The 19,081-nt window shown below is 59.0% G+C and overlaps 5 protein-coding genes across 5 annotated transcripts; all 5 read left to right on the top strand.

Annotated features, from left to right (window-relative positions):
* Window positions 1-3,069: 3,069 nt before the first annotated feature.
* LMXM_32_2840 (hypothetical protein, unknown function) lies at window positions 3,070-3,846 on the top strand (the record flags this gene model as incomplete). Its single annotated transcript, XM_003878493.1, has 1 exon — window positions 3,070-3,846. The coding sequence occupies one exon, from the start codon at window positions 3,070-3,072 to the stop codon at window positions 3,844-3,846; it is 777 nt and encodes a 258-aa protein (XP_003878542.1).
* Window positions 3,847-5,109: 1,263 nt separating this feature from the next.
* LMXM_32_2850 (D-alanyl-glycyl endopeptidase-like protein) lies at window positions 5,110-6,264 on the top strand (the record flags this gene model as incomplete). The annotated part of the gene is made up of 1 exon (XM_003878494.1): window positions 5,110-6,264. One exon carries the CDS (start codon window positions 5,110-5,112, stop codon window positions 6,262-6,264), a length of 1,155 nt encoding a protein of 384 aa, XP_003878543.1.
* A 1,659-nt stretch (window positions 6,265-7,923) lies between these two features.
* Window positions 7,924-9,384, top strand: LMXM_32_2860 (conserved hypothetical protein; the record flags this gene model as incomplete). Its single annotated transcript, XM_003878495.1, has 1 exon — window positions 7,924-9,384. The coding sequence occupies one exon, from the start codon at window positions 7,924-7,926 to the stop codon at window positions 9,382-9,384; it is 1,461 nt and encodes a 486-aa protein (XP_003878544.1).
* Window positions 9,385-10,687: 1,303 nt separating this feature from the next.
* Window positions 10,688-11,035, top strand: LMXM_32_2870 (conserved hypothetical protein; the record flags this gene model as incomplete). The annotated part of the gene is made up of 1 exon (XM_003878496.1): window positions 10,688-11,035. One exon carries the CDS (start codon window positions 10,688-10,690, stop codon window positions 11,033-11,035), a length of 348 nt encoding a protein of 115 aa, XP_003878545.1.
* A 748-nt stretch (window positions 11,036-11,783) lies between these two features.
* Window positions 11,784-13,028, top strand: LMXM_32_2880 (conserved hypothetical protein; the record flags this gene model as incomplete). Its single annotated transcript, XM_003878497.1, has 1 exon — window positions 11,784-13,028. One exon carries the CDS (start codon window positions 11,784-11,786, stop codon window positions 13,026-13,028), a length of 1,245 nt encoding a protein of 414 aa, XP_003878546.1.
* Between the last annotated feature and the right edge of the window lie 6,053 nt (window positions 13,029-19,081).

Below are 19,081 nucleotides of genomic sequence, written 5' to 3' on the forward strand. Positions count from 1 at the left end.
CCCTTTTTTTGTGCGCCGTTGAGGCGCACATCGTACGGTCCGGTGACTCTCACCGAGACGGTCACGTCGTACGTCGCGCTATCGCTGCACCTGATTCGGCTTTCTGCGGTCTTGGGTGCTCTCCCTGCGAGTTGACGTCCGTTTCTTGTCGCCGTTTCTTCTCTGTGACTTTGTATTTCCTACTCTTCCTCTTTGTATCATCCAAACACGCGAAACGCTGCGGGCACTGAGGCAGCCGCACCCAACGAAGAAGAAGTGATGAGGCGGTGTGCACGGGAGGCGCTTCGTTGTGAAGGTAGTGGTCTATGCGCGGCGGCTGAAGTGATCACCATGATCACCACCATACACCGAGACACACCACACGTGCTAAAAAGCACGGCACTTGTCAGTAGGCAACGGAGTCCCGCAAAACAGGGCGGTGCTTGGACACCCCTCTCAACATGCACTAGCGAACTTGCATTCCTCATTACATCGCGCTCTTCATTCTTCCCCATACCTTTTCTCTTTCATGGTGCCCACCGCCCCACAGTAGCGTCACGGCCTATTGCCCGCCGTGCCGGGCGACGCCAAGGCCCTGCAGCGTGGCCTGGGGTGCGGCTGCGGACTCTCGATGTCGGCGGGCAGGCCTGGGCTGGCGCGGTGCGGAGGAGCCCTGCAGCCATGATCGCGTTTGCACCGGCTCGCCGCGAATCGTGTCGGCGAGTCAGCGCATAAGATCGTGCTCGTGCAGCCCCGCGCGGGCACCCGGCGGCGCTTCGGATTCCCGCAACGGCGGGTGACCCGCAGTGGCAGCACGAGGCGCAGATGGTGTGCTGCCCCGCCCCCGCCAGAGCCCCCACCCCGCCTGCTCTGCCTACCGAGGGCGTCCGTTCTGGCGTTGTGCCCGACATGCCACGCGAGATTCGCGCATCGCTCGCGCTGCATCGGCTTCCGCCGTCGGGTGGCCGCGGCTGCCCTCCCGTGCCCCTTCGCAGCGGCAGGCTCTGGGGTCTCCTCGCGAGCGGGCGCATGCCTATCCACGGGCTGGGTGGGCGGGTGCCGGTGGCATGGCGAGAGCGCCCCGAACGGCACCACCGAGCCACCCGGCGCCCGCCGCGGAGGGGCACGGCGTCTTTCTACGGGATGCGGCGGCGTGACGCGGCCGAGGGAGTAGCAGGACGCGCAGGCAGGGTGGCGCAGAGTCTCCGAGGCGCCGGGCCTGCGGCTGGCCGGCCCCCTCCCTGGGCTTACCCGGCATGCGCCCGGGCCACCCCCTGCTACCCGCACGCCGGACGCCACGCCCCCACCCCCTCGAGCCGGGCCTTGGCCGCGGCCGGTCTGCGTCAAGGTGTGCGGCGCACCCATGTGTGCGGGGCGCGCCCACCGCGCAGCACGTGCCCGAAGAACAAGCGATGAAGGGCAGGGAGGGCCCGGTAGGCGCGTGACCTCGATTCGACGGCGGACGGCGCGCCCTAGAGAACGAGGACGTAGCCGATGATGTGGCGGAGGCAGGCGAGCTGTGGTTGTGTAGGCGTCCATGTGCTGACGTGTGCAAACTAGGGTGAGACGGGGATAACAGAACCCCCTTCCTGTTGTGAGCCTTTATTTCTCTACGGCGTGCGATACGTCCCGATGTGTGCGTACGCAAGGTGGTGTGTGACACTCGTATGGCAAGTGAATTCTATGTGTGCCTGCTTTTCCGCCCTTTCGTTCTCTCTCTGTGCATCTTGTTGGTTGGCTCACGCTTTGGCGGAATCTTCTAGTTAATCCCATCCACATCATGGGCTCCGCTTCTTCCTTGAGAAGACGCAGTGGCACGTCTCCGCTCACTTCCCGTCGCTTACGCACGCGAGACACATATGGCAACGATGTGTACCTCCGCCCCGTCTCGCAGGTAAGCGAGCAAACGTTATTCTGCAACCCGGTGTCACATCGCGTGGTTGCCGCGTCGTCTCGTGCACGAGGTCGGAGCAGCGATTCCTTGTCGTCAGCAACCCTATCGCTTTGGATGACGTCTCCTATCGGGAATCCTTTTCTTCTTTCAGAAGCCGTCGCTGACGGTGAGGCGGAGCGCCGTCGGAGCTCACGACGCCGGCGTGATACGGCATACAGGCAGGGCGTCGTGGACGCGTGCGACAGAGGCAACAATGTCGACTTGTCGGCGCAGATGTACAAGAGCTTTTTCGAGCTCGCCATGGATCAACGTCGGATGCAGCTTCAGCAGCATAGGCGTTTTTGCTGATGCTACCGCCTGTGGTGCTGTGAGTCTTGATGGCCACAGCGCGGTTCCTTTTTTCTTTCGACAGGAGCGTGCAGTAAGGCGAGGTGTTCGCGACATCTTGGCTCCGTGAGTGATGGGACCGTGTGTGCGCTGTCCGTGCGCACTCACATGAAGCACCTCCACGCAGCGGTCTCCTCCCGTGCCCTTCTTTCACGACACAGACTCCTGCTAACTGCGCCTACCCCTCCGACTGTCGTGCTGCCGTCGCGCTTGCTTGAGCTGTGTCCTTTTTTTCGTGTCTCGGCATTGTGGATTCTAAGGTCGGGAACGCGCACGCAGAGGTACACGGGAGGACGTAATGGTGGTTGCTACTGCTCGTTGCTCTGCTTCTCTCAAGGATAAAGGAAGGCGAATCGACGCTACCAATCGTGCACGAGCGTATTCTCTGAGGGCCGCGCGTCTCGGATTGCACACAGCCAGTTGGCATGTTCAGGTGGTTTAGAGTTGTCTATACGTAACGACGCGCTGCCGCTGCATTCCAGAAGAAGGCTCTCTCAGTTAGCGTTGAGAGAACATGTTCTGTATCCTCTGTGTCTTTACTGCCGCCCCTCACGGCCCCTCCTCACCTACCTCCTCTGCTCAGGTATGCGGGAGGTCGATGAGGACTTTCATGTTTACACAGTTCCTCCCCTCACACACTCTGACTCCATTGCCTTCTTGTTGTTGGTGGGGTACCGCTTCCTACGCGTGCATTCCATGCCAGTCTGCATGGGACTGCTGCGAGAGTAGCAGTGTCTGTGGGTGTGGGTGCGTGTGTGTGTATGGGTGCATATATACATATATATGCAGATGTATAGGTGGTTCCACTCATGACCTCCGTCATTCAGCGCCTGCGCCGCGTAGAGGTGGAAGGTCTCGAAAACCTGCGCAGCCTTGGCGGCTACCACACGAACAACAGCACCAAGACGACGAGGTGGGGCGTCGTGTACCGTAGTGAGCAGCTCTGCCGCGTTCCAGCGGACGTGGCGCAAAGGGTGCTGGTCGATCAGCTGCACATCCACCACGTGTACGACCTGCGTGATAACACCGAAGTATCGGCGAAGCGGTATAGCCTGCTTCACATGCAACGCACCTCTCTGCCGATCGACATGAGCAACGCCAATCAGTTTTTGAAAGAAGGCGAGGACCTCAAGCAGGTGGCGACGGCGCACCGTTTCATGCAGGAGATTTACCGAGATTTTGTGCGCTCGCACGAGCCAACAGTGGGACTCATAATCAAGGGCATAATCGACAACAAAGCATCCTGCGACAACGCCTTTCTCATCCATTGCACTGCGGGTAAGGACCGCACGGGGTGGTGCTGCTACGTGCTGTTGACACTACTGGACGTGACGGAGGAGGAGAAGCGGGCCGACTACCTCCTCATGAACACCTTCGCTGGTATTCCACCGGACGCGTGGGACTACGATGGCGCAGAAGGAATGAGTGAGGAGGCGATGACAGCCCTCTGGACTGTCTTTCACGAGTACCTCGACGCTGCACTTGATGAGTTGAACAAGATGGGCGGCATCTACAAGTACGCGAAGTCACACATGGGTCTCACCGATGAGGACATCGACAAGCTGCGAGAGCTGATGCTAGAGTAGGCGCGAGTCGCGCATAGGCTGCGCTTCGCTGGTTGTTTCTCTCTCTCCTGTTTGTTTTCGCTGTTTGTGTGTTCCGCGCTCTTTTCAGTGGCGATTCCCTTTGCACGTCTGCCCGCCGCATCTTCTCGCTTGTCGCCGTTCTTTTCTTTTGCGGTTGGCTTGTGCTTGTCCAGTGCCTCGTGCTGTCACGTCTTCTTTTCACAGAAAAGGCGTCGTAGACCTTCCCACATCCTACACACCCGATCTCCCTCGAAGCCCAGCCATGTAGGAGCATCCTCCACCGATCGTGCGGCGATGTGCCATTCCTCGTCTTTCTCTTTTGTGTTTGTGCCTCTTTTTCTTTTTGCCCACGAGTTGAAGAGGGCGAGAGTCCGGGGAGGAGGTGTGCGGAAAGGGGAGAGGAAGCTCGCGAGCAGCGGTGGTCGAACAGTTGGGCAACATGCATCAGTTGCTGCTATCGCTGACTGTTTCGCCTTGCCCCTGGTGTTTGTTTGAGACGTGCGCGCTTCAAACCCTCACTGAGATGCCTCTTCTGTGCATGGTGTGTGCCTCTGACGGTGTGCATGAGTGTCTGGGGTATGGGTGCGCTGTTGATGCGGTCATCACGTGCATGGCTCTCCTGTACGCCTCGTTCGCATGTGCCTCCGTCCTCTACCTCCCCTCCTCTCTCTACAACAGCTGGCGTCTCTGATGGAGCCTCATGTGTGCGATGCGTCGTGTGCTCTGCACGAGTACACACGGTAAGCTATGACTGCTTTCGATGGATGGAAACATATGCAAGTCCACACATGCGCTGCTCTCACTAGAGTTGATCACCCCTAATGGAAAAGGTAAGAAGGGTGAACCGATGGTAGCGCCACGGCCTCTGAAGGATGAGAATGCATCAAGGGAGCTGCCTCTCTGTGACGCTATTATCGGCATGTGCGATGGTAATGCTGTTCGTGTCTGCAACGAAGCGGAGGGTGGTCGCGTGCTCTGTGCAGAGGCGCCACGGTCGTTGCTCGTGTTCGTGCCACCTCTGTACAGCGGAAGCACTGCGCTCGCCGAGGTCGAAAGTCGCTCAGGTTTCTGCGCAGTAATTCAACGCAGGGCGCATTTACACGCGGTCCCTTCCGCCCTTCTCTCTGAACTGGCACAGATATTTTCGTGTTTCCTTTTGCCTTCGAATGCCCCTGTGAAGCGACACTCGCACACCACATGCAGAACACGCAACCAACCACGGCGTTCGCATCACTTTGCTCTCACTAGCACTTTCTCATTCCCATGCGTAGCCGCCGGCCGCCATCGGGCGGCATCCAAGGTCGTGCCGACGTCGCCGCTGCCACCGTTCTTCGCCCTTCGTCGTCATCTTCGTCAGCGCCGGCGTCGTCGTCGTTGCTGCAGGACGAGGTCTTACCCCGCTCGCGAAAGGAGTCGGGCCCAAGCAATGCAGCGATATGCGATGCGTACGCGATGAAGCTTCTACACGAAGCGACGGAGGTGGAGCGGTGCCGCGGACCACACTGGCGTGCGCGCTGCTCCCCCAGCATCCTCGTTGCCCTGCTCATCTGGGCGACGATCGGCCTTGTCGTGTACATGAAACTGGATAGCTCCCATTTGCGTCCCGGTGCCGCGCCCGCGACCACTTCTGTTGAGACCCCGCTGTCGCAACTCCCTGAAAGCTGTCGTGGCCATCACTGTCTGCAGAAAGGCGGAAGGGAGCCCTTTGGAGCGGTCCTCGGAGCCCACGATGGTGTTTTCGCATATAGCAACTGCAACAGTGACACCTGCATCTCTTCCATACAGTACCAGATGGCGATTCCGCTCCCACCAGGGGCGCGGACGGCTCTGGATGCCCCACACGCGACGACTCGCTTCATGAAAACAGGGATGAAGTGGCAGTGCGTCGAATACGCCCGGCGGTACTGGATGCTGCGCGGCAAGCCAGCCCCCGCGTTCTTCGGCGCTGTGAATGGCGCCGCAGATATTTGGGACTCTCTCACCCACGTTACCTTCCTCGACAACGCCACGACGGCTCCGCTGCTAAAGTTTAAGAATGGCGCGAGCCTCGGTTACGGCGGCGGCGCACCCCACGTCGGAGACTTGCTCATCTACCCTCGCGATAGCGCGGGCATTTTCCCCTACGGCCATGTCTCCGTGGTGGTCGAGGTGGAGATGACCACGAAGGTCAAGGCGGACGACTCTTACATGGCGGCCACAGCCGCATCGCCTAAGCCGCGTCAGCGGCATGGACTTGTGTACGTTGCGGAGCAAAACTGGGACAGCGTGACGTGGCCGGATCCATACCACAACTACTCACGTTCACTGCCGCTGGTGGTGCTTGAATCAGCGGAGGGGCGGCCGCTGCAGTACACGATCGAGGATTCGTTCCATGGCATCCAGGGCTGGGTGCGTTACGATGGCGAGGCGTATGGTTGACTGCGCTTGTATGTGTGTATATATATATATATAGGTGTGTGTGGGGGGGGTCTGTTGGTGGATGATGTGCTACATCCTGTCTCCTGTCGCTGTGGACAAGATGGAAGCTAGCAGGCGCGCGGACGATTTGCGCATCCGCACCCGTCTCGCCCCTCCCACCATCCCTTTCCCTTCTCACCTCTTGCGATCTGTGTTCTATTTATCCGCCTCCTCGTCGTTTTCAAGCTCCTCTCCGCGAGTATCGAGGCCCCGGGGCGGAGGCCACGCCCCTTTCCTTTTTTTTCTAACCAGACACAAATATGAATAAAAGGGACGACTGACTGAACGTACCAACCTCAAAACTGTCATCGCATCCATGGGTGCGGCGCCGTTGGAAAGACGTGGTACATGCGACTCTCCACACAGCTGAAGCAGCGTGGAGACGCGCAAACAGTCTCCTTGATTTCAGCCCCTTGCTGTGTGCCACTGATGAGAGGGGACACCTCAACGCAACATCAGAGTCCAGTGCACCCCTCCCCCCACTCTCTCTGTGTGAAGGGAAACCAGGCAGCCCACCTATCTTTCTCTAGCCCCCTGCCAAAATACCGACCCACCTCTAGTGGTGGCAGAGGGCAGCACCTACGACGTGGGGGGGGGTCAGAGAGAGGTTTCACTATTAACGGCAGCGGCCAGGTCCTGAATGGCGTTGCGTCGGAGTGGCATGCGGCTTTGAGCACATCTACGCCAATTCATGAGATAGGCAGAGGGATATCGTGAGCGGAGCATATCGCATCTGGCCCTCACACAGCCCACTGGTGGTGCGCGGAGCCTGAGCCACCATATCATTCGTACGAAAACGGAAAGGCGAGGGCGGCCGTCACCTGTGTTTCACCTTCTTGTCCTCTTCTCACGCATCACTTCGGCACTGCGATTCCGTTTCCGTGTAGGCACATATATTATATATTATATAGCGTTGCGTACCGCGGCCTTGGGCATCCCTTTGATGGGTCATCTCTCCTTGTGTGTGTTTTGTGCCTTCTGCATGCATTGCCATCCCTTGCCCGTTATTTTTTCTTTCCTTTGTGTGTGTCATATTTCCCTTAGTGATCTTGTAGGGGCGCCCGTGCTCTTGACTTATGAGCTGGTCGCACGTGCTCTTGTGGGAGTGACAGTCCAGTATTTTTGCCTTTCCTTCACCGGCTTGCGTGTGTTGTGCAGCCCTCTCCTCCCATCTCAGTTTTTTGTCTGTTTCTCTGCCCTCGCCATCTCGCATTGGAGTGGGAGTGGGGTGTTGAGGCCATTATACCTGTGATGTGTGTGTGTATGCACGCGCCCCCCCCCCGAGGGTGAGGCGGGTTCTTCAGTGGGTGATTCCAGTCTCTTTTTTTTCGTCTATGGTTTTATTTTGTGCGTCACTCTGTGTCTCTCTCCAAGGCTCGCGTGTCTGTGTTGAGGCGTGTGCTCGGGTCTCATGACGACTGCCACTGCGGGCAGCACCGACGTCTGTCAACGTTCTCCCCTCTCTTACCCTACCCCTGTCCATCTCCACTGTCGCGGCCTCTTCATCGTCTTCTTTAATTACGAGCGTTCTCTCTCACGCCCGCCTGAAGCGCAAGAGCAACCGACGCCCCCCCTGTACAAATCCCTTTTTCTTTTCTGTTAGAACGCAGTCGCGGAGCAATGAGCTCGCCACCGCAGGATCCGCCGGGTGGCGGTAACAGTGACGGTAGTGGCGCCTGTAGCCGCCCTTCTAAGCCACGGCCAGGCCCGCTCACTTTCCCGCGAGACCGCACCTACGGCACCCTCGGCAACGGCAACGGCAACGGCGGCGAGGGCGGCAGCAGCGCCGGCGTAGGAAACACTCGTGAAAGTGACCTTCTTATCACCGGCAGCACAAACGGGAGACTCAGCAGCGACCCGATGCCGCTGTGGAGCTACGCTGCCTCGCCCATCATTCAAATCCGCGATCACTGCCATCAGCAGTGGTTGGCGGTACTGCTAACTGTTGTTCTGCTCCTCGTCACATTCTACTTTGTCTTCGGTCTTTCTGCTCCAATGCGAGCAGAGCGGTGCACCACGCCGTTTGGCACTCTACTGGGCGAGAGCAGAGGCGTGGCGGCGTACAGCAACTGCCGCAACGACTACGGCGGGGATCACATGGAGCACTTCGTGTCTGTAGGGCTGCAGCGGCTCTACACCGGTTCCCAATGGCAGGCCCTCGAGTACACTCGGCGCTACTGGATCCTGACATCGCTGCTGACCTTCCCATCCCTTCCCAGGGCGGATCATATCATTCTCACTGACACCGCCAGCACCGTGAACGGGCGTCGTGGAGGTCGTGGCAGCTCCGTCGTGCCACTGGAGCGGTACACAAATCTTTTCCTGCCACCTCAGGTTCTGCAGAACAGCAGCGAAGATATGCCCGTGATGAAACTGAATGGCGAGGCCAACAACCTCTCAGCTAGCGTGCGGCAAAGGAACTGGCGTCAGGCACTCGTGCAACCCCACGACATTGTCGTGTACGCCAAGAACTCGCGGACGCTGCCGTCTGGTCATGTCGCGGTCGTGACGGCGGTGCGCGGCCCCTTTGACAGCGTCGCCGCAGCCGGCAAGGAAGCGCACTGGTTTATTGTGAAGAACGCCTCGGCACAGGGTCGGCACCCCATGGCTCCTGGGTCGACGTTGCCACGGTTGCTTCTTTCACAGGAGAGCGAGGTTGTGAGTGGCGCCGTGACGCCGCCGAAGAACGCCACTGGCAACGACACGGCAAGACGCCCTGCCAGCGGCGGCTGTGATAACGTATCTTCAGACGAGGAAGGCGAGGAGGTGGTACGCGGGTGTAGCGTTCTCTATTACAAGGTGTTTGTTGTAGAACAAAACTGGGACAACTCCTATTGGGAAACGCTGCGCTACTTGACAAGGTCTGACTCGCACAACGACACCAAGAGAAACACCCTACGCGACGGCAACGCCACCAGGAAGGAGTCGTCTGCGAAGCAACAGCGAAGGGCCGCAACGCGGCTGCGCAACTTTACTCGAGTACTCCTCCTCCATGAGTACTCGAACCCGCATGGGTTCTTCCTCGAAGACACACACAACAATCTTATTCTAGGTTGGGTGCGCGCCTCTTCTGATGCGTGACTGTTTTGTGTGTGGGTGTAAGCGCGCGCGGAACATCTGCAAGTGGCAGCGACACTATCTAAATACCCAGAGAGGGGCCAAGGAGCATCTGTTTTACACACACCCATATATATATATATTTACATCCGCGGCAGGCAAGCGGTTTTCCTTGCCTTTTTCCTATATATTCCTCTCCCTTTCTCTCTCTATCCAACTCCCTCACCGGCTGTGAGCGGCGACGGCAAAGAACCCACACGAGAAGACAAGGCTGGCTCTTGTGGACAGATTATGCCCAGCTGTGCCATGGCAGACATGAGCGCACGTGAAGGAGTGAGAGAGAGAAAGCGGTGGCATCCGCGTCGTCAGTGACGCTGTGTGCTAGCAAAACTAGAAGACATGCACGCAGACAAAAAAGAAACAGGCGAAGAGAACTCGAATAAATAGGCAATGTGTGCTTTGTGGGGGTGGGTGAGGGCGGAGACGGGAGTGGGGATGCGTCCTTGAATGATTGTGTGTGTGTGTGGTCTGCGAGTTTGATGTCTCTCGCTATCTCTCATTAGCTGTGTGTCGTACAGCAGAGGAAACGCTTCCCTTCTCCCCGCTTCCCTTCTTCCCCCCCCCCCGGCCATGCTGCATCAGCGTGGCCCACAGATTCGTTTTTCGAAGAGGGATAGTGTGCATGTGTGAATCTTCGTGTAATACTCCGGTGTCCTTGCGATGTACGACAGAGTGAGGAAGACGAAAGAGAAAACAAACAGAGATCGCCATTTTCACTGCCGATATGATGAGCGCATGTGTGATAGCGTGCTCCAGTGAACTGTCGGGGACTGCCCAGCTGCTACGCTGTTTTTTTTTCCTCTCTTCACGAGTTTTCTCGTAGTAGGCGGCATTGACACTGCGGATCACTGATTGTTTCCATCCCCCTTCCCCGCCCACACCTGCTGCTCTTCTGCACGTGAGCTTCGCCTGCGAATGTGGGAAGAAAATGGCGCCTTTGCCAACAGTTGCCTCCTGCTGTTTTCTGTCTCCACGGCTCTTACCTGATCACGGATTTATCTCCCCATCTCTCTCATTACATGCTATTCACTCCTCTCTTGTGCCATCGCAGCTTTGCGCCGGCACAGGGCGAGGCTGTTGTCGTCGCTATCTTTGGCACCGTCACCTCTGTGCTTAGGGAACAGCGGCCCCGGTTTGTGAGCCCGCATGCTTCACGCTGCGGACGTTTGTGTTTTACTCACCCAACGTGTGCCTGCGAGGCCGGAAGGTCAGAGAGACGCCAGGGAACAATCTGTTTTATCCCACCCTTCTCATCCTCTGCCTCTGCATGTCGCAGGATACTATGTACCGCCACCAACTGTGGCACATCGAGGACCCAACCTTGTCGGTGTCGCAGGCCCGTCTAAAGCTGCTCTTCGACTTTGACCCACCTTCGCAATACCGGCTGCAGCCAAACGGACCACTGCTGCACGGTATCCGGCCCAGCTGCGTACTGTGCGGTAGTGTGAGTCCGCCAGGAGGTGGCGCCGCGGCATCGGCTGCTGCACCCATTACTATGCGTCGGATGGGCGTGTTCGGTCGGGTCGGCAGTGCCCCGGTGCAGTATGAAGAGCCGCTCGTGACGGAGTGGACGGATGTTGGCCTGCCTCCGACCTCGACAACGGAGGACGCTTGACTGCAGGGGCTCCTCTGGTGTGTGTAGGTGTGCTTTCTTCGTTATATCGCCTCTCGCCATCTGTGCTGCCCTGCTCCGTAGAAAGTCGATGTGCGTCTTGCCCACGTGTTGTGAACCTCTCTCTCCATCTCCCCGCCTCCCACGGCAGCGGGTCTTTTGCCCCGAATGTTTTTTTTTTCGGTTGCACGTGTGACGCAACCGTGTTGTGTGCGGTGTCTGTGAGCTCCCACGTGGCAAGGCCGATAGCACACGAAACCACGCAGGCTCCCCAAAGGAGAGACGATAGACGCGGCAGCAAGCGTAGCCTCGGAAAAAATGAATCTACTGCGGGTGACCCCTATGCGCTTCTTTGCCTGAGGTAGGTGGAGGCTTGTCGTCTTCGAAGAGGATGCTGTCAGAATGACTCAGCGCGGCATCCTACAACCATGAGGGAGGCCCCTCTAGCAGATGATGGTTTCCCTTCTCTAATCCTCTCCCTTCCTCCGTCCTCTGCCCTGTGCCTGTAACCCCTCCCTCGCCCTTGCCCGTTCCCACCAAAACGCTGCCCACCTTCTCGCTATGCTCTCTCCCGACCCACAAAGCCAACATCTCAGCTACGAAGCGAAGCAGAACCACACCAGAGACGCAGCGAGAGAAAAGCAGCGCACCGGGTCGCCGGCATCCTCATAATCAGTGCCAACTCACTGTCTCTTTTTCCATCTCTCTCTCTCTTTCTCATCGCCGCTACAGACTGGGCCCGCGCGCGCGTATGGCGAGTGCAAGCGCTTTGGGGTCGTCGTCGTCGACGTCGCCGCCACGGCATTGGGGGTCCGACCTGCTGCTGCGCAAGGTTCCGCTCTATGCTCAGGCGCGGCAGTACGCCGCCGTCGATCCCGACGACCCGCGGTCAGAGGGCAACACGCTCGGCTACGGATCGAGCAGCTACCCGCTCCTGGCGGCGGTGCGCTCGTGCTACAACATGCTGAATGGTGACGAGGTAGCGGCTGAAACCTTAGGTCTGGGTGCGGCCACCGCAGTGGTGGACCGCTCTCCCTTCAGCGGCATCGACAGAGCTGGATACGCCCACGTACCGGCACAGCGCAAGTGGACGGTCGCTGATCCGCTGGCGGCGGACTTGGCGTCGCCGAACTCGGAGCAGTCGACTGCCTTGGTTCGCCGCGCTGCTGCCGCCGCACTGCTGGATAACGCGATCGGCCCCGCGACTCTGGCGCAGATGCTGGAGCCGTGGTTTGGCATTATCGAAGATCGACTGTGCGCTGGCGCGCAACAGCAGCAGCTCGAAGAGCTTGCGCGGTCAGAAAAACAAAAGAGGGGAAGAGAGGCGGCCAAGCGGAGCAACAGCGGCGCAGCTGGAGCGCTGGAGGAGGGCGATACTGTGGTGAATAACAGTGTGAGAGTCGCGGACGCGGACGCGTCGCGCATGCTGCGCCGCAAGCGCATCTACGACCGGGAGGAAGAGACACACGGCGTTGTTTACACACGGCTCGAGAGCACCATTCTGCATTACAGTGCGGCGACGCAAGAGGAAAAAGAGGTGCTGCGCAGCATACGGGTAGCTAGCAATGACTCTTCGACGGACGCGCTTGTCCCCGGCGAAGGCAGTACCGCAGCACTGCCATCGCAGGAGACGTGGGGCAGTCGCATGCTGTCACTTGTTACGTCCACCGTGGCTTCGGAGGCCGGAAGCGGCGCCGTGCGCCGCAGCGACGAGGAGGTCGAGCAGCAGCAGAAGGTGTTGGCCTACCTGAAGCGTGTGCGCTGGATCGCCACACAGTGGAACAGCACCACGAACCAGATGGCGTTCAAGGACGCTGGGGCGTCTGCACCGTCGTGGGGCCAGATGACAGAGGCGCAGCGCGTGAAGACGGAGATGCTGCACGCGCAGGGGCAGCGGCGCCGCTTCCGGCGTCCACGTCGCGGCGGTGATGGTGGAGCTAAGGGTAACGGGGACGACGCCGACGCTGCCTTGGGGAACGAACTTGGATCAGCGTGATTGCCTTTCCTCTTTTCTTTGCTTCTCTGTGTGCCATGGTGTCTCACGGCAGCAGGCACCGATGGGCTGTGGGACGAATCGAACGTGAGGTGTTTTCGGTTCCCACTTCACGAGGTCAGCTGGGCCGACCACTCACAGGCGCAGTGGCCCAAAGTGTAGCGGAGGAAAGCGAGGAGAGGAGTTCGCCACACAGGCACGTAATGAAGAAGCGATGTGCAGAGACCAGACGACCCTTCTCTCTCTCCCTTCTTCATGGGACGAGTGCGGCAAAGGCTCCGGTTGGCTCCACGACGGCAAGCGTGAGAATTGTGTGAATGGATGGCTCTGAAAATGACGTCCCACTTGAGATAGTGAAACGTGGGACGCTCATCATTGATGTCTCTCTCTTCTCCCGGACGCCGTCCTCGCTCTTCTCGCCTCGATACCTGGTCCAACTCGCAGGACTGACGAGGGGCCTCGCAAATACAGGAAGCTGCTCAAGAACGGAGGTAGAGGTAGGGGGCGGTGCTCGGCGACACTGAGCAGTAACCATGAACATTCCTCGGACAACGGTGGCTCGCGCGCACCGACAACACAAGCTGAAGCGCTCAATGTATTCACCTGCAGGCCAGTAATTCTTGTTTGTTGCTGTTGCCGACTGCTTTGCCTTTTTGGCACTCTTCACGAGCGTCGCCAGCTACCTTCATCACAGCAGCCGAACACAGCCCGTGAGGCGGCATCGAGCGGCGTGAGCATGGAGCCGCTGCAGTGTCGGGCCAGATGGTGCACGAGGAGTGAGTGGGGTATATCGCCGCAGGACCCGTTCCACTGCCCGCACCCGAGGTTCGCCAACGCCCATCAGCAGCTTCTCAGGAGGAAATAGACATATCGGCACTTTCGAGCTCTGGCGTCTTCGCCGAGGCAGCGGATGCGCGCATGATTCACAGCATGCGCTTCAGCATGACCGGCGGCGAACTGGGCGACACGCCGCTGGAATGGTTCGTCATGCTCCTCCGTGGCGCGATACTTTCAAGGTGCATGTATTCACCCGCCGACTCTGCTCCGAACGAGGCCGCTGGCGACCGTGTGTGGGAGTAGCAAGCGACCCGAGAGGGCAGGGAAGATTCAAACATCTACCACATCTACGGGCGATATCTCGTGGCCGTGTACATTTCACGTTACGATCCGAGCACCCACCAACACGGCAGCATAACGGCCTGCCACCCAGGCGGTGAGAAGAGCAGCTCGACCGTCGGTGCGTTTGTCGGAATGCCGCAGCATGGTGGAAAAGCGCCCAACAGTAAGACGAGCATCGACTACATTCCCTACGAGCGCACTCCTCACCGGACCCCCCTCCTCCTTGAAAAGACTACCCGAACTGGTGATGGAGCGGTGTGAGTGTCGCTCTGTTTTTTTTTCACTTTGCTGTTTTCACATTTTCTCTGCACACCCTTGCGAAGCATTCGACGAGATTTGTTTTGTGAGTTTCCAAGGCTGGCTCGCCTCATGGCGGCGAACTTCACCACCAACGTGCGTGGTATTCTAGGGTCCAGCATCCCCACTCGGTGTGTGTGTGTGTGGAGGCCAGACAGCACCCTTATCTTGCTTTATCCTCCTGCCAAAATACCGAGTCATCTCCGGTGATGGCAGGGTTGACCACCTACGACGTAGGGGTGGATAGAGCAATGTATCGATACTGATGTCAGTGATCAGGTCCTGGATGGCATTGCGTCGGAGTGATATGTGACAGTGAATAGGCTTTTACCATTAATGTGATAGATGAACGGCCAGCGTGGCTCGAGTGCACCCACCTAGCCCTCACACTGCCCAGACTGGTGGGGGAGGGGGCCTGAGTCGCCTGACGAGGGATGCACGAGGTGTGGTGATCGGCAGAATGGAAGAGCGGCTGTGAGGCGACCTGCGGGAAGGGGGAGGTAGAGCTTGTGGCAGAGGCCGTACTCCGACGACTGAGTCCGTGCATTGCTGCAGCACGTGTGTCTAGGGTGCTTTGCACCACGCGGGGTGTGACGTGTGGAGTCTCCATCACGTTATACAGCAGAGAGCCGGGTACGCTTAGACCAACAAGAACACTGGTCACAGCCAGGGACCGGTTCAGTGACTCGCTTTCTGATGAAAGGGAGAAAATGGTAACGTGCACAAACAGAGAGACAGTTGATGGCTGGCATCCACAGGTCAAAGCAGGACCTTCACCTCAGTAAGATTGGGGGGACAGAAGCACAGGTGCTGCACCCGACCTGGTGGAGCCGAATGCGGTGGCGGTCATATTTCACCTCTGACGCCGACTGAATCCCAACGCAGAAAAACCTGAACGTGTGAACATGCCCACAAGTACCTATGTACCACAACCTCCACCCCACCTGTGCCGTCTATCTGTGCAACAAGACACGCGTATGTGGGAGCGTGGAAGAAAAGAGTCAATCCCTCCACTCCCCATCAAAGGCGCCAACAGGCCGCCATTTCAGCTTTGAACTTTGTTCTACGCCACGGCTGGGCTGCGGTGAGTTCCGCCTCAACTCACTTTTGCCCAAATCCCACAGCAGCCGAATAGGACAAATCCTTTCCTGTACACGAGCAGTCACTGGCTTCTCACCGCAAAGGGTGTGGCATGTAGTATCCAACAGCGCATCAGTTTCCGCATCCGCCACGCTACTGTGCTTCTTCGGCCGCTCGGTAACCACAGCTGCATGGTCCCAGCGAATTCTCGACGCAGAAGGACCGCAACGATTTTCACCAATTATCCTAGTTCGTGACTGCAGTAAAATTCTGGATAAGGAAGTCTTTGCCGGAGGCAGCGCCTAACACATAGCTGTTCTAATAAGAATGCGGTTGCATCCCCATGGCACTCTACATGTCGGCAATCTGCGTTCCCGCACAGATCTACATCAGATTGTACGATGAACACGAGCAGACCTAGCGCAACGTTCCGCGTGCAGCTGCGTCTAAAACTCTTCTTCCTTTGGTTTTGCACACAGCAGCACAAACATAAGAATGCACGTCACGCTACCGCCTAGGTCGATGACAATGGCACAGATAGTCCTTTCGGAAATCGATGTCTGTGACCTCACCAGACTCTGGCACAAGCATCAGCTCGCGGCTACATTAACTCATGATCCGACTCGCTTTCTTCAGTGTGTCACTGTACCAACAACAAGTCAGCCACTAGACGCATACAGCCACAGGTCACCTGCCTCTGCTGCGCGATGGCGATGTCCAGGAGCGGGGCTCCACCCAACGCCGTTTGGCGTCCTTCGGCCCATTGCAATACCCGTGCATGCAGCACCGTCTCGGTCCCGCACCGCGCCCAACACCGCCGCAACGCAGCCAAAGCAGAAACACAGTAGGCGGGATGCACCCATTCGCTTGATCGCCGACACGATTCGCGGCGAGCCGGTGCAAACGCGATCATGGCTGCAGGGCTCCTCCGCACCGCGCCAGCCCAGGCCTGCCCGCCGACATCGAGAGTCCGCAGCCGCACCCCAGGCCACGCTGCAGGGCCTTGGCGTCGCCCGGCACGGCGGGTGCTATCAGGTCACCGACACGCCTTCAGACGACGGGAAAACCAGCAGCTGGACGTACGTCTAGATTCGTGTCGGCGCGTCTCATGTTGTTTGTGTGTGTTCGCGGGCGCCGAGGGGAGGGACTTCCCGGGGCTCTCGCGCGCTCTGTATCCCTTGCCCTCCTGCCCTTTTGTTGCGGGTTGCTCCTCCCCACGCGATATTGCTCCTCGCTGCTGTTTGACGTGGGATACACACGTTTCCTTGCGGTTTCTTCTGCTGCTCGCGCTGGGTGTCATGCAGAGAGCGACATGCGCACAGGAGCACGCGCTTGCCGCTCTGTTGTTGACATGGCTGTGCCCATATCTGCTGAGAGACCGCATGTGGGGCCTGTCTGTTTCTCCCTTTGCGCATGCCTGTATGTGGGGGTGGTGCTGTGGTAGTCGTGAGCCGTGTGCCCTACCCATGCCTCTTCCTGTTGTCTCGATGCGGCGAAAGCGATGCTATGCCTCCCCACTACCTGCTCTCACGCATTGCTTGGATTGACCTGTCTCTGCGGCCACTGCTGACGGCGATGCTCCACCCCCTCTCTTGCTTTTCATGGACCCCCACCCTTTCACGTGGCGGTTGCTGGTGTCGCGTACACCTCCTGGGGTGGTAGGGGAGGTCACAGGCACCGCGCTGCAGTTGTGTGGTGTAAGCGCGGGGGGAGAAGGGACGGGTGGCGATGGGCTGCCGTAGTGATGTGGAGAGCTCGTGCTTAACATGCGTGGAGCCTAGCGCCGCAGACGGTCGTGATTCCTTACTGTCGCCCGAGCGACATGTGCTGTATCGCGTCGCTCTGATCCGAAACAATGGCAGAGGTGTATGTGATACTTCTCTTGCAGTCATCATATTTGATTGCATGCGTTCGACCACCTGTAGGAGGTGGATGACGTTGGTGTGCGCCCCCTTTGCGAGAGCCGTCGTCGTCGCCTTCCCTTCCCCATGCATAGGTGCCACGCCGCGAGTTTTGTCTTTGTTATATATGCATGTGCACCGACTGGGAGGTGTGTATTCCTTGGTGGGACTCCCTGCCTTTCTTTGTTTCAGCGTCTGCTGTGCGTGTCCATCGGATGGCCGGTAGACATGTGGGCTGCTAGCCGACGAGGCTGGACCACAGTGAGTGTGGTTGTGGTCGTTGTGCGACGGTGAGGAGAGTGCGGGGGGAGGGGGAGATGCAAAGGCCTCTGCCCCCCGGCGGACTGTGCGTGCTGTGCTCTCGCTTTCGCTTCACAAGCATCTCCCCTCCTCCGTCCCCGACCCCGAACACACCCCTACGCTTGTTTCTGCTGTTTTCGTACTTTCTGTCTTGTCTTGCATCTCATCGAGCATTGTACACGTGCGCGCGCGCTGTCGCTGTTCAGTCCGAACATAGCTGCAGCGGGCGGAGGTGGGGCGGGTAGGGGGGCCATCGTGCACAGATGCCCCAGAGCGAGAAACGGGCGGAGTGCTTCTTAAGCTGGACAGCCCCGTTGTACTGTCGCAGTAGCCGCGTGGCGCGCGGTGGTATCCTCTGTACAGCGCCCCCTACGTGCGTGCCGGGGGAAAGACCAATCGCGGTCTCTTGCGCCCGCAGGCACGCAACCGCCACTGCGCTCGGACTGGTGAGCTCGCCGCCGCTTTCGCACCGCCCCTTCTGAGCACCGCCACCCCTTCCCCGCGTCCCTCACTCGGCAAGACTACGCTAGCGAGGCAGCAAGAAAGTGCCAGTTCTCTTTCCCACACCCTTCCCCACGCACCGCCTTCTCTACCTCTCCCTCCTTCTCCCAGCATCGGCATTCCTCGGCACTCACTCTCCGCGCACACGCACCTGAGCCGCTCACCCGTCCGCTGGATTTGGCATTTTCGGCGACCCCACTCCACGGCGCTCCACCATCAGCTCTACGCACAGGCGCACATACACACACTCAACGGCCTGTATCTCCCCCTTTCCTCGACAATGCCTTCCGTCGCTGTCACGAGCACGGCCGCCGCCGCCGTGGGGCCGCTGCACTCTGTCAAGCCCGCCTCTCACAGCCGCGCTGCGGCACTCAACGGCGCGTGCATGATTCGACCACAGAGAAGATCTGCGTGCAACAGGATCTGCGCCATCATTTTGGGATGCTTGCTCGGTGCCCTTTTCCTGATTGCCCTTCTCGTGCTGCTGTGGTGCTTCCTCGCTGCGAGGCGACGCCGTGATCGGCGGCTGAGGGGGAAGGAAGAGGAGGACTGGAAATGTCAGCCCTACACAGGCGAAGAGGAAGAAGGAGCAACCGAAAACAGTGCGCAAGTGCCACCGTCGACGTCAGTGGAAAAGGGTGCGCTGCTGAGTTTGGCCTCCGCCAACCCGCTGTCGGCTGCCTCTTCGGGCAGCGGGGGCGCGGTCGCTCGCTTGTTGTCCTCGCGCATTCAAATCGGTGAGGACGAGGTCATGCCGCTCTCGCAGAGCCGACGGAGCCCTCTGATGTCGCAGGCCGAGGCACCGGAGCCGGGTGACGCACCGCAGGAGGAAGAGCCCATGCGGCCGAAACGGTCGAC

This window comes from Leishmania mexicana, chromosome 32, assembly GCF_000234665.1.
Source record: "Leishmania mexicana MHOM/GT/2001/U1103 complete genome, chromosome 32".
Taxonomy (NCBI): Eukaryota; Euglenozoa; class Kinetoplastea; order Trypanosomatida; family Trypanosomatidae; genus Leishmania; species Leishmania mexicana.